Below are 18,836 nucleotides of genomic sequence, written 5' to 3'. Positions count from 1 at the left end.
GCTTCCAGAAATGGGATTCCACCAAACTGGAAGTCTTCCGACCAGCTTGGAAAGACAGTACCGTGCAGTATCGAAGAGCCCTCACTGCTGCTCCACCAAACTGGAAGTCTTCTGACTAGCTTGGAAAGACAGTACCGTGCCGTATCGAAGAGCCCTCACTGCTGCTCCACCAAACTGGAAGTCTTCTGACTAGCTTGGAAAGACAGTACCGTGCAGTATCGAAGAGCCCTCACTGCTGCTCCACCAAACTGAAAGTCTTCTGACTAGCTTGGAAAGTACCGAAGAGCCCTCACTGCTGCTCCACCAAACTGGAAGTCTTCTGACTAGCTTGGAATGACAGTACCGTGCAGTATCGAAGAGCCCTCACTGCTGCTCCACCAAACTGGAAGTCTTCTGACTAGCTTGGAAAGACAGTACCGTGCAGTATCGAAGAGCCCTCACTGCTGCTCCATCATCCTATTTTTCCAACTTAATTGAGGAAAATAAGAACAATCCGAAATGTTTTTTGTTTTTTTAAAGCAACATTCCCCAAGAGAGGATGGCTTTCACTTCAGCAGTGATAAATTGATGAACTTCTTTGAGGAAAAAGATGATGATCATTAGACAGCAAATTACGGGCTTCTCTTCAAATCTGCTTATTTCTCCAAAGCTCAGTTGTCCTGAGTCTGCACAACTCTGCCAGGACCTCGGATCAAGGGAGACACTCAAGTGTTTTAGTACTATATCTCTTGACACATCGATGAAAATAGTCTTGGCCTCTAAACCTTCAAACTGCATACTGGACCCTATTCCAACTAAACTACTGAAAGAGCTGCTTCCTGTGCTTGGCCCTCCTATGTTGAACATAATAAACGGCTCTCTATCCACCGGATGTGTAACAAACTCACTAAAAGTGGTAGTAATAAAGCCTCTCTTGAAAAAGCCAAACCTTGACCCGGAAAATATAAAAAACTATCAGCCTATATCGAATCTCCCATTTCTCTCAAATTTTAGAAAAAGCTGTTGCGCAGCAACTCACTGCCTTCCTGAAGACAAACAATGTATACAAAATGCTTCAGTCTGGATTTAGACCCCATCATAGCACTGAGACTGCACTTGTGAAGGTGGTAAATTACCTTTTAATGGCATCAAACCGAGTCTCTGCATCTGTCCTCGTGCTCCTAGACCTTAGTGCTGCTTTTGATACCATCAATCACCACATTCTTTTGGAGAGATTGGAAACCCAAATTGGTCTACACGGACAAGTTCTGGCCTGGTTTAGATCTTATCTGCGAAAAGATATCAGTTTGTCTCTGTGAATGGTTTGTCCTCTGACAAATCAACTGTAAATTTCGGTGTTCCTCAAGGCTCTGTTTTAGGACCACTATTGTTGTCACTATATATTTTACCTCTTGGGGATGTCATTCGAAAACATAACGTTAACTTTCACTGCTATGTCGACGACACACAGCTGTACATATCAATGAAACATGAAACAAGCCCCAAAATGAACCTCGCTAGAAGCCTGTGTTTCAGACATAAGGAAGTGGATGGCTGCAAACGTTCTACTTTTAAACTCAGACAAAACAGAGATGCTTGTTCTAGGTCCCTCACTTTATGTCCAAAAATGATGCAGAAATATTAATCCATGCTTTTGTCACTTCTAGGTTAGACTACTGCAATGCTCTACTTTCCGGCTACCCGGCTAAAGCACTAAATAAACTTCAGTTAGTGCTAAATACGGCTGCTAGAATCCTGACTAGAACCAAAAAATTTGATCATATTACTCCAGTGCTCCCTACACTGGCTTCCTGTTAAGGCAAGGGCTGATTTCAAGGTTTTACTGCTAACCTACAAAGCATTACATGGGCTTGATCCTACCTATCTCTCTGATTTGGTCCTGCCGTACATACCTACACGTACGCTACGGTCACAAGACGCAGGCCTCCTAATTGTCCCTAGAATTTCTAAGCAAACAGCTGGAGGCAGGGCTTTCTCCTATAGAGCTCCATTTTTATGGAACGGTCTGCCTACCCATGTGAGAGACGCAGACTCGGTCTCAACCTTTAAGTCTTTACTGAAGACTCATCTCTTCAGTGGATCATATGATTGAGTGGAGGGGTGCGTCACTTGAGTGGGTTAAGTCACTGACGTGATCTTCCTGTCAGGGTTGGCGCCCCCCCTTGAGATCTTTGTGGGCTATAGTCGGCCTTGTCTCAGGATGGTAAGTTGGTGGTTGAAGATATCCCTCTAGTGGTGTGGGGGCTGTGCTCTGGCAAAGTGGGTGGGGTTATATTCTTACTGTTTGGCCCTGTCCGGGGGTGTCCTCGGATGGGGCCACAGTGTCTCCTGACCCCTCCTGTCTCAGCCTCCAGTATTTATGCTGCAGTAGTTTATGTGTCGGGGGGCTAGGGTCAGTCTAGTCTGTTATATCTTATCCAGTGTCCTGTGTGAATTTAAGAATGCTCTCTCTAATTCTCTCTTTCTCTCTCTCGGAGGACCTGAGCCCTAGGACCATGCCTCAGAACTACCTGGCATGATGACTCCTTGCTGTCCCCAGTCCACCTGGCCGTGCTGCTGCTCCAGTTTCAACTGTTCTGCCTGCGGCTATGGAACCCTGACATGTTCACCGGACGTGCTACCTGTCCCAGACCTGCTGTTTTCAACCCTCTAGAGACAGCAGGAGCGGTAGAGATACTCTGAATGATCGGCTATGAAAAGCCAACTGACATTTACTCCTGAGTTGCTGACCTGTTGCACCCTCTACAACCACTGTGATTATTATTATTTGACCCTGCTGGTCATTTAAGAACGTTTGAACATCTTGGCCATGTTCTGTTATAATCTCCACCCGGCACAGCCAGAAGAGGACTGGCCACCCCTCATAGCCTGGTTCCTCTCTAGGTTTCTTCCTAGGTTTTGGCCTTTCTAGGGAGTTTTTCCTAGCCACCGTGCTTCTACACCTGCATTGCTTGCTGTTTGGGGTTTGAGGCTGGGTTTCTGTACAGCACTTTGAGACATCAGCTGATGTAAGAAGGGCTTTATAAATACATTTGATTGATTGAGTACATGAGATATAGGTGGCAGACACGAAGACAGACATACCTGGTAGGGCCCGACCAGGGATGCCATAGAGACCGAGGCTCCTAGAGACTCTTGGCTGTGAAGAGAGGATATATCCATGATCTCTGGTTCGCTGACGTCCGTTAAGACGCTCTTACTGCTAACCGTGCTCTGCAGGAGTCCCTCCCCCTCGCCCTGACGCCCCTCAGGGCTGCTCTCATTGGGCGAGCCCAGCAGGAAGTGCATGTCCTGGAGGCGGGACCAGTGCTGGCTGTTCCACTCAAAGGTCAGCGGGTCCTCGTCTGAATCATCAGTCTGGAGAAAGTATATTTTATTACAGCATGTATTTACTATAGACCGTTTTCCACATGACACACTAACGCCACACACAGATGAGCGCTAAGAAAGCGATTGCTATCTGCTCCCATTCAACATAACCTCGATGTATATTTTCATTACTTCTTAAAATAACTTTTGGGGTTCTAATATACTTACAATTATATTTTGATTCTTGCTTGAACAGTCTCTAAAATTATATTTGGTTGTGATCTTTGCAAAATAAGAATTTTGGTTTCAGCAGTTGTTGTTAGCTAGAATGCTCAAGCTAATTGATATAAGCTGTAGCAAAAAGCTAGCCAAAGAGCTGGTTGAAGTTGAAGTGTTTTGTAAGTATAATGCAGTTGATTTGCGACGATGACAAACATTATAGGACATTCATACGAGCCTTAAAATCCCATTAAAATCCCATTATCATCCAAACGTAGTGTGAAATGCACTTTACAACATGGCTTTAGTTTGTCGCTACCATTCTATTAGAATTTCCCACTGTTCTGCCACCAACTTGGGCGGAAAAACACAGAAAGGGATATATTGCAAGACACATTTCTCAATCGTAAACTACTTTATGAAAATCACAAAACACTCAATATTTTTGAGTTTTAAAAAAACGGCCTATTATTAAAAGCGGCCTATTATTATAAATGGGTCAAAGTGCAACAACAAAAACTTTGGTTGTTCTCACTGAATGGTGCTATATCCATAAGTTACCACATGGTGGCAGCACCTTCTGAACAACGTAAAAGCTCACAATCCACTTCCCCATAATATTAAAGTCTGTAGTATCATTCATTTTTGTGGATTCCAAGAACAACAACAAAATGACAAACAAACAAAATGCTACATTTTCTCTCATCTTATCTCAGCTCCATATACACTGTGAATGATGTTAAGATGAGATAAAATAAGACATTTAATTGACTTCTTCATTCACCAAGACACCAATTAGGAGATAATAAAGGACAGGAAATATACATATGAGAGAGAGAGAGAGAGAGAGAGAGAGAGAGAGAGAGAGAGAGAGAGAGGGAGACCGAGAGAGACAGAGAGAGAGAGAGAGACAGAGACAGGGACAGAGACAGAGATAGAGACAGAGACAGAGAGAGAGACAGAGAGAGAGACAGAGAGAGAGACAGAGACAGAGAGACAGAGAGAGAGACAGAGAGAGAGACAGAGACAGAGACAGAGACAGAGACAGAGAGAGAGAGAGAGACAGACAGACAGACAGACAGACAGACAGACAGACAGACAGACAGACAGACAAACAGACAAACAGACAAACAGACAAACAGACAAACAGACAGACAGACAGACAGACAGACAGACAGACAGACAGACAGACAGACAGACAGACAGACAGACAGACAGACAGACAGACAGACAGAGACAGATGTTTTTATTTCACCTCTATTTAACCAGTTAGGCTAGTTGAGAACAAGTTGTCATTTGCAACTGCGACCTGGCCAAGATAAAGTATAGCAGTGTGAACAGACAACACAGAGTTACACATGGAGTAAACAATTAACAAGTCAATAACACAGTACAAAAAAAGGCGAGTCTATATACATTGTGTGCAAAAGGCATGAGGAGGTAGGCGAATAATTACAATTTTGCAGATTAGCACTGGAGTGATAAATGATCAGATGGTCATGTACAGGTAGAGATACTGGTGTGCAAAAGAGCAGAAAAGTAAATAAATAAAAACAGTGTGGGGATGAGGTAGGTGAAAATGGGTGGGCTATTTACCAATAGACTATGTACAGCTGCAGCGATCGGTTAGCTGCTCAGATAGCACATGTTTGAAGTTGGTGAGGGAGATAAAAGTCTCCAACTTCAGGGATTTTTGCAATTCGTTCCAGTCACAGGCAGCAGAGTACTGGAACGAAAGGCGGCCAAATGAGGTGTTGGCTTTAGGGATGATCAGTGAGATACACCTGCTGGAGCGCGTGCTACGGATGGGTGTTGCCATCGTGACCAGTGTGATAAACTGCATCCAGTTTGCTGAGTCAAGTGTTGGAAGCTATTTTGTAGATGACGTCGCCGAAGTCGAGGATCGGTAGGATAGTCAGTTTTACAAGGGTAAGTTTGGCGGCGTGAGTGAAGGAGGCTTTGTTACGGAATAGAAAGCCGACTCTAGATTTGATTTTCGATTGGAGATGTTTGATATGAGTCTGGAAGGAGAGTTTACAGTCTAGCCAGACACCTAGGTACTTATAGATGTCCACATATTCTAGGTCGGAACCATCCAGGGTGGTGATGCTCGTCGGGCATGCGGGTGCAGGCAGCGATCGGTTGAAAAGCATGCATTTGGTTTTACTAGCGTTTAAGAGCAGTTGGAGGCCACGGAAGGAGTGTTGTATTGCAGATAGGGGAAGAGAGAAAAGGTGGAACATAAACAACAATACCACCAAAATGATCTGTTTTTTTTATCTTGCCAGCAGCATACCACCCTGCATATCACCCTGCATATCACCCTGCATCTCACCCTGCATATCACCCTGCATATCACCCTGCATACCACCCTGCATACCACCCTGCATACCACCCTGCATATCACCCTGCATATCACCCTGCATATCACCCTGCATATCACCCTGCATACCACCCTGCATACCACCCTGCATACCACCCTGCATACCACCCTGCATACCACCCTGCATACCACCCTGCATACCACCCTGCATACCACCCTGCATATCACCCTGCATATCACCCTGCATATCACCCTGCATACCACCCTGCATACCACCCTGCATATACCCCATATCACCCTGCATACCACCCTGCATATCACCCTGCATACCACCCTGCATACCACCCTGCATATCACCCTGCATACCACCCTGCATACCACCCTGCATACCACCCTGCATATCACCCTGCATACCACCCTGCATACCACCCTGCATATCACCCTGCATACCACCCTGCATACCACCCTGCATACCACCCTGCATACCACCCTGCATACCACCCTGCATACCACCCTGCATACCACCCTGCATACCACCCTGCATACCACCCTGCATATCACCCTGCATACCACCCTGCATACCACCCTGCATACCACCCTGCATATCACCCTGCATACCACCCTGCATACCACCCTGCATACCACCCTGCATATCACCCTGCATACCACCCTGCATACCACCCTGCATATCACCCTGCATATCACCCTGCATACCACCCTGCATATCACCCTGCATATCACCCTGCATATCACCCTGCATATCACCCTGCATACCACCCTGCATACCACCCTGCATACCACCCTGCATATCACCCTGCATACCACCCTGCATACCACCCTGCATACCACCCTGCATACCACCCTGCATATCACCCTGCATACCACCCTGCATACCACCCTGCATATCACCCTGCATATCACCCTGCATACCACCCTGCATACCACCCTGCATACCACCCTGCATACCACCCTGCATACCACCCTGCATATCACCCTGCATACCACCCTGCATATCACCCTGCATATCACCCTGCATATACCACCCTGCATATCACCCTGCATACCACCCTGCATATCACCCTGCATACCACCCTGCATACCACCCTGCATATCACCCTGCATATCACCCTGCATACCACCCTGCATATCACCCTGCATACCACCCTGCATACCACCCTGCATGCATACCACCCTGCATACCACCCTGCATACCACCCTGCATATCACCCTGCATACCACCCTGCATACCACCCTGCATACCACCCTGCATACCACCCTGCATATCACCCTGCATACCACCACCCTGCATACCACCCTGCATATCACCCTGCATTTCACCCTGCATAACACCCTGCATACCACCCTGCATATCACCCTGCATACCACCCTGCATACCACCCTGCATATCACCCTGCATATCACCCTGCATACCACCCTGCATACCACCCTGCATATCACCCTGCATACCACCCTGCATACCACCCTGCATATCACCCTGCATATCACCCTGCATATCACCCTGCATACCACTGCTGGCTTGCTTCTGAAGCTAAGTAGGGTTGTTCCTGGTCAGTCCCTGGATGGGAGACCAGGTGGTGTTGGAGGGCCAGTAGGAGGCACACTTTCCTCTGGTCTAAAATAAATAACCCAATTGCCCTAGGGCAGTGATTGGGGACACTGCCTGGGTGTCCTGACTCTCTGAGGTCATTAAAGATCCCATGGAACTTATCGTAAGAGTAGGGGTGTTAACCCCGGTGTCCTGGCTAAATTCCCAATCTGGCCCTCAAACCTTCACGGTCACCTAATAATCCCCAGTTTACAATTGTCTCATTCATACCCCTCCTCTCCCCTGTAACTATTCCCCAGGTCGTTGCTGCAAATGAGAACGTGTTCTCAGTCAACTTACCTGGTAAAATAACAGATAAATAAATAAATCTTCCCCTACTATTTGTACTACAACTATTGGCACACTGATAAAATAACACCTGAAATGTCTCTATCTTTTTTATAACCTCTCTCAGCGTAATATTTACTGCTAAAATCTAATGTTGATCTGTATCCTCCCACTTTTGTTAATCTAACTTGCTTTGGCAAAGTAAACATGTTTCCCATGCCAATAAAGCCCCTTTGAATAGAACGAAGAAGGATCGAGGAACTCACTTTCTTCCTGGGGTGGCTGACGTCTAGTTTCATGGAGCAACACTTGTTCAGGGTGTTGAGACGTCTGAAAGAACAACACACAGAGAGACATTCCTCAGGTCACAGAGAGAGAGACATTCCTCAGGTCACAAAGAGAGACATTCCTTAGGTCACACAGAGAGACATTCCTCAGGTCACACAGAGAGACATTCCTCAGGTCACACAGAGAGACATTCCTCAGGTCACAGAGAGAGACATTCCTCAGGTCACACAGAGAGACATTCCTCAGGTCACACAGAGAGACATTCCTCAGGTCACACAGAGAGACATTCCTCAGGTCACACAGAGAGACATTCCTCAGGTCACACAGAGAGACATTCCTCAGGTCACACAGAGAGACATTCCTCAGGTCACACAGAGAGACATTCCTCAGGTCACACAGAGAGACATTCCTCAGGTCACACAGAGAGAGACATTCCTCAGGTCACACAGAGAGACATTCCTCAGGTCACACAGAGAGAGACATTCCTCAGGTCACACAGAGAGACATTCCTCAGGTCACACAGAGAGACATTCCTCAGGTCACACAGAGAGACATTCCTCAGGTCACACAGAGAGACATTCCTCAGGTCACACAGAGAGACATTATTACGTCACAGAGAGAGAGACATTCCTTATGTCACACAGAGAGACAATCCTCAGGTCACACAAAGATAGACATTCCTCAGGTCACACAGAGAGAGAGACATTCCTCAGGTCACACAGAGAGACATTCCTCAGGTCACAGAGAGAGAGACATTCCTCAGGTCACACAGAGAGACATTCCTCAGGTCACACAGAGAGACATTCCTCAGGTCACACAGAGAGAGACATTCCTCAGGTCACACAGAGAGACATTCCTCAGGTCACACAGAGAGACATTCCTCAGGTCACACAGAGAGACATTCCTCAGGTCACACAGAGAGACATTCCTCAGGTCACACAGAGAGACATTATTACGTCACAGAGAGAGAGACATTCCTTATGTCACACAGAGAGACAATCCTCAGGTCACACAAAGATAGACATTCCTCAGGTCACACAGAGAGAGAGACATTCCTCAGGTCACACAGAGAGACATTCCTCAGGTCACAGAGAGAGAGACATTCCTCAGGTCACACAGAGAGACATTCCTCAGGTCACACAGAGAGACATTCCTCAGGTCACACAGAGAGAGACATTCCTCAGGTCACACAGAGAGAGACATTCCTCAGGTCACAGAGAGAGACATTATTACGTCACAGAGAGAGAGACATTCCTTATGTCACACAGAGAGACATTATTACGTCACAAAGAGAGAGACATTGCACTTTATCACAGAGAGACATTCCTCATCTCACCTGCACATTTATCAGGTCACACAGAAGACATCCCAGGTCACTTTATCAGAGATTAGAACCTATCACCCTGCACTTTATCATGGGATTAGAATTCCTCAGGTCACCAGAGAGACATTATCTCAGGTGGGATTAGAAGACATTCCTGCACTTTACATGAGAGAGACATTCCTCAGGTCACACTGAGACATTTATCAGGGATTAGAACCCATCTCCCTGCAGGTTATCATGGGATTAGAACCTCATCACCCTGCACATTTATCATGGGACACAGAAGACATTCCCAGGTCACTTTATCATGGGAGAGAACCTCATCCCACTGCACTTTATCATGGGATTAGAACCCATCTCCCAGGTCACATCATGGGAGAGACACCTCAGGTCACACCTGCACTTTATCATGGGATTAGAACCTCATCACACCTGCACATTTATCACACAGATTAGAACCCATCTCCCTGAGACTTTATCATGGGAGACAGAACCCAGGTCACACAGAGCACATTTATCATGGGATTAGAACATATCTCAGGTCACCTGCACTTTATCATGGGATTAGAACCTATCTCACACCTGCACTTTATCATGGGATTAGAACCTATCACACCTGCACTTTATCATGGGATTAGAACCTCAGGTCACACCTGCACTTTATCATGGGATTAGAACATCTCCTCAGGTCACACAGGGATTAGACATTCCTCATCTCAGAGAGAGACATTCACCTGCACTTTATCAGGTCATTAGAAGACATCTCCCTCACACAGAGAGACATTATCATGGGACACAGAAGACATCTCCTCAGGCACTTTATCACAGATTAGAACCCATCACCCTGACATTTTATCAAAGAGATTAGAACCCATCTCCCTGCACTTTATCATGGGATTAGAACCCATCTCCCTGCACTTTATCATGGGATTAGAACCTATCTCCCTGCACTTTATCATGGGATTAGAACCCATCTCCCTGCACTTTATCATGGGATTAGAACCCATCTCCCTGCACTTTATCATGGGATTAGAACCCATCTCCCTGCACTTTATCATGGGATTAGAACCCATCTCCCAGCACTTTATCATGGGATTAGAACCCATCTCCCTGCACTTTATCATGGGATTAGAACCCATGATGTAGGGGTTGATGTAGGGGGGGCAGGTAGTCTAGTGGTTAGAGTGTAGAGGAGGCAGGTAGCCTCGTGGTTAGAGTGTAGAGGCCGCAGGTATCCTAGTGGTTAGAGTGTAGGGGGGGCAGGTAGTCTAGTGGTTAGAGTGTAGGGGCGGTAGGTAGTCTAGTGGTTAGAGTGTAGAGGTTGCATTTTAAAAAAGTTTTTAAAAAAGCAAACTGACTAGCTAAAATGCTACATGCTACAGATTGTTTCCCAAATACTCATGTTGGTAATAGAGGATATGTAGTTATAGTAACACACACAAGGCCACACCCCATCGATTCAACACTGTAGTCATAGTAACACACACAAGGCCACACCCCATCGATTCAACACTGCTGGCACTACTTTTCACGCTTAGGTGTCGTGTACGTAGAGGACGCCTTCAGTAGCATGTCGCAGCTAGCTAGTTAGCATGTCATGGATAGCGTTACTCTGAAAAGGTTTCACTTCCTGCTGAGCTTAAATGTTCCTCAGAGTGCTCCTTAAGCATAAAGATAAATGGGAATAAACGTCATCTGATATGAACAAATCCTTGTTCACTTGTCTTTCATAGTAGAAAACGAAGCATAAAAAAATACAGCCTATCAAAGATACAAAATACAACAGGCATGTCAATAAATCCACATGTTAAAAAACTGGTCTTTGTGAAATCACAACAGAACAACAATTAAAAAAAGGCATTGTATATATATATATACCACAAACAACCTAACGGGACTAAGTAGATATAATACATCCATCTAGAGACAGAACCATGTCAAACTCTCCTGTTGTTAGTGTGTGTGTGTGTGTGTGTGTGTGTGTGTGTGTGTGTGTGTGTGTGTGTGTGTGTGTGTGTGTGTGTGTGTGTGTGTGTGTGTGTGTGTGTGTGTGTGTGTGTGTGTGTGTGTGTGTCTCTTACCGGTACGTGTGTACCGTGTCTCTGTGTGTCACGTGTCCTTACGTGTGTGATATCTGTGTGTGAGTCTCTTACCGGCACAAGAGAGTGAGAGATAAGGGGGAGAGAGAGAACCAGGTCTCTGTCCAAGAAGTCATGGTCCCTCCTTACTGACGAGATATCTATAGGAAACTGGGAGTCTGAGAGAGAGAAGTGGGGAGAGAGAGAGATAAGGGGGAAAGAGGGTGAGAGATAAGGATAAGGGGGAAGAGAGAGAGAGATAAGGGGGGAGAGAGAGAGATAAGGAGGAGAGAGAGAGAGATAAGGGGGAGAGAGAGAGAGATAAGGGGGGGGGGAGAGAGAGAGAGATAAGGGGGAGAGAGAGATAAGAGATAAGGGGGGGGGAGATAAGGGGGGAGAGAGAGATAAGGGGGGGGAGAGATAAGGGGGGGAGAGAGAGAGATAAGGGGGGAGAGAGAGAGATAAGGGGGGAGAGAGAGAGATAAGGGGGAGAGAGAGAGAGATAAGGGGGTAAGATAAGGGGGAGAGAGAGAGATAAGGGGGGAGAGAGAGAGAGATAAGGGGGAGGAGAGATAAGGGGGAGAGAGAGAGATAAGGGGGAGAGAGAGAGATAAGGGGGGAGAGAGAGAGATAAGGGGGAGAGAGAGAGATAAGGGGGGAGAGAGAGAGATAAGGGGGGAGAGAGAGAGAGATAAGGGGGGAGAGAGAGAGATCTGAACTCATCATGCATTTGCCCGCGGTTCTGGTACCCACACCCTATTGGCCACCACGGACAGACAGGATAACAGCTTTCTATCCCGTACAGTGGGCTGCTGTGTGTGTGCATACCTACGTAGAGCAGGGCGTAGTGTGTGTGTGCATACATTCATAGAGCTGGGCGTAGTGTGTGTGTGCATACCTTCGTAGAGCAGGGCGTAGTGTGTGTGTGTGCATACCTTCGTAGAGCAGGGCGTACTGTGTGTGTGCATACCTTCGTAGAGCAGGGCGTAGTGTGTGTGTGCATACCTTCGTAGAGCAGGGCGTAGTGTGTGTGTGCATACCTTCATAGAGCTGGGCGTAGTGTGTGTGTGCATACCTTCGTAGAGCTGGGCGTAGTGTGTGTGTGCATACCTTCGTAGAGCAGGGCCTAGTGTGTGTGTGCATACCTCGTAGAGCTGGGCGTAGTGTGTGTGTAGAGCAGGGCGTAGTGTGTGTGTGCATACCTACGTAGAGCAGGGCGTAGTGTGTGTGTGCATACCTTCGTAGAGCTGGGCGTAGTGTGTGTGTGCATACCTTCGTAGAGCTGGGCCTAGTGTGTGTGTGCATACCTTCGTAGAGCAGGGCGTAGTGTGTGTGTGTGTGTGTGCATACGTAGAGCTGGGCGTACTGTGTGTGTACTGTGTGTGAGCTGGGCGTAGTGTGTGTGTGCATACCTACGTAGAGCAGGGCGTAGTGTGTGTGTGCATACCTTCGTAGAGCAGGGCGTACTGTGTGTGTGCATACCTTCGTAGAGCAGGGCGTACAGTGTGTGTGCATACCTACGTAGAGCTGGGCGTAGTGTGTGTGTGCATACCTTCGTAGAGCAGGGCGTAGTGTGTGTGTGCATACCTTCGTAGAGCAGGGCGTAGTGTGTGTGTGCATACCTTCGTAGAGCAGGGCGTAGTGTGTGTGTGCATACCTTCGTAGAGCAGGGCGTAGTGTGTGTGTGCATACCTTCGTAGAGCTGGGCGTAGTGTGGAAACCCTGCAGCCCTTAGCCAATCACAAGCCTCCTTGGCCTCAATCTCTGGAAGAGGGGGGGGGGAGAGGCACATGAGGAATACAGACACACAGTTAAGCAGCTTTGTAAGCCTCTGTTTATGCTTCTGCCAATAATTCCTTTATTGATGTAAAAAATAAGAGAAAAACAAGAGAGAGAGAGAGAGAGAGAGAGTATGAGAGAGAGAGAGAGAGAGAGAGAGAGAGAGAGAGAGAGGAAAGAGAGAGTGAGAGAGTGAGAGAGAGAAAGGAGAGAGAAAGAGAGAGAGAGAAAAGACAAAGAGAGGAGAGAGATCAAAAGAGAGAAAAGACAGAGAGAGGAAAGTGAGAGAGAGAGAGAGAGAGAAAGAAGAGAGAGAGAGAAAAGACAGAGAGAGAAAAGAGAGGAAAGAGAGAGAAGGTAAGAGAGAGAGAGAGAAAGAGAGAGAGAGAGAGAGAGAGAGAGAGAGGAAAGAGAGAGTGAGAGAGTGAGAGAGGAAAGAGAGAGAGAGAAGGATAGAGACAGAGCGAGAGAGAGATGCAATGACTGAAAGAGTGAAACAGGGAGAGAAATATAGACTGAAACGTTGGAGAAACAGAACGGTATCCATGTTAGTATTGAAGTGCTCTGAGACATGTGAATGTCCAATGCGTGAATCCCATTGTATCTATTCAGCATTCCTTAATAGCACAGAGGGTTTAGAGCCCTGAACCGTCTCCTCAGGGACTGATCAGAGACAGAGACACACTGAGACACGTGGGTTCATTTATAGTCCTTTATATCCATCAAAAGGTCCAGGTCAATCAAATGTGAATTATACTGTGAAATTGTAATAATGATGATAAATGTTCTTTTTTAGCGTAAAAGCTGTTTTAACAGACTGTCTTAAAAATGTCAGCCCGTGTTGGTGGGATGGAGTTTTGGCTTGGTGACATCACCAGGATCTAAATTAGTGTATAGACCAATCAGAGAGTTCAAAACCTCTCTGCCACTAAAACGTTTCCCAGACAGTCCGAGCTAAATTCTTGCTTGAGCATTTGCTATTTCTTTTAGTTTTGACAAATTTTATTGAAAACAATCAAAGTAAGGTACTTAAAACATCTATCAGCTGACAGTCCCTGAAAATCGGGCACTAGAATTACTTTTAAAATATAGGTATATATTTATATCCCTTAATTTATTGATTACACACCGTTTTATATGACAGAAGAAAAAGCTCCAGACCTTCCGGTCAAAGTCCTCTGTTGAATAAACGTGTATTTGCCTCCCTCTGGTGGCTCGGCTGCATCATTACATCCATTTATATCACTTCATTGCGACATTACGTTAAAAGGGAGGTAGTAATAGAGGGGAGGTAGTAATAGAGTGGGGATGGTAATAGAGGGGAGGTAGTAATAGAGGGGAGGAGGGGAGGTAGTAATAGAGGGGAGGTAGTAATAGAGGGGAGATGGTAATAGAGGGGAGGTAGTAATAGAGGGGAGGCATTAATAGAGGGGAGGTAGTAATAGAGGGGAGGTAGTAATAGAGGGGAGGAGGGGAGGTAGTAATAGAGGGGAGGTAGTAATAGAGGGGAGGCATTAATAGAGGGGAGGAGAGGAGGTAGTAATAGAGGGGAGGTAGTAATAGAGGGGAGGTAGTAATAGAGGGGAGGAGGGGAGGTAGTAATACAGGGGAGGTAGTAATAGAGGGGAGGAGGGAAGGCAGTAATAGAGGGGAGGCAGTAATAGAGGGGAGGGCGTAATAGAAGGGAGGCAGTAATAGAGGGGAGGCAGTAATAGAGGGGAGGTAGTAATAGAGGGGAGGTAGTAATAGAGGGGAGGTAGTAATAGAGGGGAGGAGGGGAGGTAGTTATAGAGGGGAGGTAGTAATAGAGGGGAGGTAGTAATATAGGGGAGGTAGTAATAGAGGGGAGGTAGTAATAGAGGGGAGGTAGTAATAGAGGGGAGGCAGTAATAGAGGGGAGGCATTAATAGAGGGGAGGTAGTAATAGAGGGGAGGCAGTAATAGAGGGGAGGCAGTAATAGAGGGGAGGAGGGGAGGTAGTAATAGAGGGGAGGCAGTAATAGAGGGGAGGCAGTAATAGAGGGGAGGCAGTAATAGAGGGGAGGCAGTAATAGAGGGGAGGCAGTAATAGAGGGGAGGTAGTTATAGAGGGGAGGTAGTAATAGAGGGGAGGCAGTAATAGAGGGGAGGCAGTAATAGAGGGGAGGGAGTTATAGAGGGGAGGAGGGGAGGTAGTAATAGATGGGAGGTAGTAATAGAGGGGAGGCAGTAATAGAGGGGAGGCAGTAATAGAGGGGAGGCAGTAATAGAGGGGAGGCAGTAATAGAGGGGAGGTGGGGTTGTAGTAATAGAGGGGAGGTAGTAATAGAGGGGAGGAGGGGAGGTAGTAATAGATGGGAGGTAGTAATAGAGGGGAGGGCGTAATAGAGGGGAGGCAGTAATAGAGGGGAGGCAGTAATAGAGGGGAGGCAGTAATAGAGGGGAGGTGGGGTTGTAGTAATAGAGGGGAGGTAGTAATAGAGGGGAGGAGGGGAGGTAGTAATAGATGGGAGGTAGTAATAGAGGGGAGGGCGTAATAGAGGGGAGGCAGTAATAGAGGGGAGGCAGTAATAGAGGGGAGGTAGTAATAGAGGGGAGGCAGTAATAGAGGGGAGGCAGTAATAGAGGGGAGGTAGTAATAGAGGGGAGGTAGTAATAGAGGGGAGGTAGTTATAGAGGGGAGGTAGTTATAGAGGGGAGGTAGTAATAGAGGGGAGGCAGTAATAGAGGGGACGTAGTTATAGAGGGGAGATGGTAATAGAGTACAGTCACTAGATAATAAGATGGAGGACCTCTGATCGTACCCTCCATTCTACTGGCTAATGTACAGTCACTAGATAATAAGATGGAGGACCTCTGATCGTACCCTTCTTGGGTTTGACGCTACAAGCTTGGCACATCTGTATTTGTGGAGTTTCTCCCATTCTTCTCTGCAGATCCTCTCAAGCTCTGTCAGGTTGGATGGGGAGTGTCGCTGCACAGCTATTTTCAGGTCTCTCCAGAGATGTTCAATCGGGTTCTGGTACAGGCTCTGGCTGGGCCACTCAAGGACATTCAGAAACTTGTCCTGAAGTCACTCCTGCGTTATCTTGGCTGTGTGCTTAGGGTCAATGTCCTGTTGGAAGGTGGATCTTCGCTCCAGTCCGAGGTCCTGAGCGTTCTGGAGCAGGTTTTCATTAAGGATCTCCCTGTACTTTGCTCCGTTCATCTTTCCCTCGATCCTGACTAGTCTCCCAGTCCCTGCCGCTGAAAAACATCCCCACAGCATGATGCTGCCACCACCATGCTTCACCGTAGGGATGGTGCCAGGTTTCCTCCAGACGTGACGATTGGTATTCAGGCCAAAGAGTTCAATCTTGGTAACATCAGACCAGAGAATCTTGTTTCTCGGTCTGAGTCTTTTAGTTGCCTTTTAGAAACTCCAAGCAGGCTGTCATGTGCCTTTTACTGAGGAGTGGCTTCCGTCTGGCCACTCTATCATAAAGGCCTGATTGGTGGAGTGCTGGTTGTCCTTCTGGAAGGTTCTCCGTCTCCACAGAGGAACTATGAAGCTCTGTCAGAGGGACCATTAGGTCCTTGGTCACCTCCCTGACCAAGGCCCTTCTCCCGATCTGCCCCTTGTTGTGGAGGCCCACAGTGGTGCAAGAGCCTTCTGCAGGGACGGAGGAGCTAACAGAGCTCACCCTGGGGGAGCACCGTACCACTGTTCTCCAGCCCTGGGGGAGCACCGTGCCACTGTTCTCCAGCCCTGGGGGAGCACCGTGCCACTGTTCTCCAGCCCTGGGGGAGCACCGTGCCACTGTTCTCCACCCCTGGGGGAGCACCGTGCCACTGTTCTCCAGCCCTGGAGGAGCACCATACCGCTGTTCTCCAGCCCTGGGGGAGCACCGTGCCACTGTTCTCCAGCCCTGGGGGAGCACTGTACCGCTGTTCTCCAGCCCTGGGGGAGCACTGTACCACTGTTCTCCAGCCCTGGGGGAGCACCATACCACTGTTCTCCAGCCCTGGGGGAGCACCGTGCCACTGTTCTCCAGCCCTGGGGGAGCACTGTACCGCTGTTCTCCAGCCCTGGGGGAGCACCATGCCACTGTTCTCCAGCCCTGGGGGAGCACCATACCGCTGTTCTCCAGCCCTGGGGGAGCACCGTGCCGCTGTTCTCCAGCACTGGGGGAGCACCATGCCACTGTTCTCCAGACGACTTTCAACATTAGAGTCCCTCACACTGGCGCTACAGCCTTCTCCAGGGACAGAGGAGCTACAGTACCAGATCACCCTGAGAGAGCACCCTACTCCAGCCGACCTATCAGAATGTAATTCGGCCCCTACCTGGTGGGATTTAATACCTCCTACCTTCAATGTCCAGCCTGCCACAGTCTAGTGGGGTCTGCCTGACCCCAGGTTGATTCAGAATGATCAGACTGGCCCGGCTCCGTCAGCCCTTGCCTGGTGGGACTTGCCTGTCACCACCTTCGTGTCTCTGCTGGCCACCCCAGTTAGTGCCCTGCCCTGCCAGCTCCAGTCTCAAGAGTCCTGTTACCTCTCTCCAGACCACTCCTCGGGAGAAGAGACATCCCAGTGGGCAACTCTCCAGACCTCCCCATGACGGAACCTCCAGACCTCCCTGTGTGTTAGCTGTAGAGCTCTAGTGACAGTGTAGGGTTAGCTGTAGAGCCCTAGTAACAGTGTAAGGTTAGGTGGGGTTGGGGGGTACGATTTCGGATGTGAATGAAGGAATGTTTTGCTATAATTTGCTTAAAAGGCAGACCACTTTGTAATTACATTAAGCAGATTATGGCAGACAGCTGAAACACACACACAGGAGCTATGCGCAGTGACCCACCCAGGAGGTGTAGCAACAAACACAATGACCTAAAAACAACCTGGTGCGTTGGCGAATCTTGGAAACGATCTGAATATAAACAATCTATAGCCCGTTGACGGTTTAATAAATATTATCGATAAAATTAGGCCTACCCAATCTACTAATAAAGGCTTAAATCCCACGATTGGCCACTGGCACACGACTACTGTCAGATCTAAAGAAAAGCCTACAGGGCACCTATTTATGCACAGCTTGTTATGAATGGGCACTAGGCTACAGTTGACCATGAGCTTCCCAAAATACTGGCCCTTGTCTTCACACACACCGAGGTTACCATAGTCACGAATCACAGGCGAATTTCTACATATACTGTTATTATTCTTATTATTATTATATTAAGCCCCAAGATAAACTCAATGTTTCTTAATTCATTCATCCCCGCACAGGTTTAAATTCATACATTTGCAGTGCGGAGATTACATCAATGTAGCCTAATGGTGTGTTCTATGCCGGGCGGGTTTTAAAGTTAGGTTATATAGTTAACAGAGAAGCGAAAAGCCCCAATTGACTGACCTGCCAAGCGCCTCTCTCGGACATTCCTCCACAGTAGATGCCAAGCCTTGGACGTGGAGTCCCGCAGCTGCTCGCTGATCGACCGGCGCAGCTGGAGCTTGGCTGACTTTCGCTTCGTCGTCATTGTAAACGACGACACATCATATTATTAATACTACAACTACTAGCACACGGAGACTCGGTTTCCACGCACAAATAAACTACAATGACACCGAAAATCGTATTTTTTCCCGTTTAATCCCCTGATA

At 47.6% G+C, this 18,836-nt stretch overlaps 1 protein-coding gene across 1 annotated transcript in view; it reads right to left on the bottom strand.

Annotated features, from left to right (window-relative positions):
* Positions 1-18,836, bottom strand: part of LOC135549435 (stAR-related lipid transfer protein 13-like) — an 85,214-nt gene that overhangs the window by 21,144 nt on the left and 45,234 nt on the right. Inside the window, 5 exon segments of the mRNA XM_064979404.1 lie at positions 3,085-3,357; positions 8,012-8,075; positions 10,092-10,096; positions 11,517-11,614; positions 13,128-13,199. Coding sequence (XP_064835476.1) covers positions 3,085-3,357; positions 8,012-8,075; positions 10,092-10,096; positions 11,517-11,614; positions 13,128-13,199 — 512 coding nt within the window.

Source organism: Oncorhynchus masou, chromosome 12 (assembly GCF_036934945.1).
Source record: "Oncorhynchus masou masou isolate Uvic2021 chromosome 12, UVic_Omas_1.1, whole genome shotgun sequence".
Classification (NCBI taxonomy): Eukaryota; Metazoa; Chordata; class Actinopteri; order Salmoniformes; family Salmonidae; genus Oncorhynchus; species Oncorhynchus masou.
Note: the sequence above shows the minus strand (reverse complement) of the source record. Positions and strands in the feature narration are given on the sequence as shown.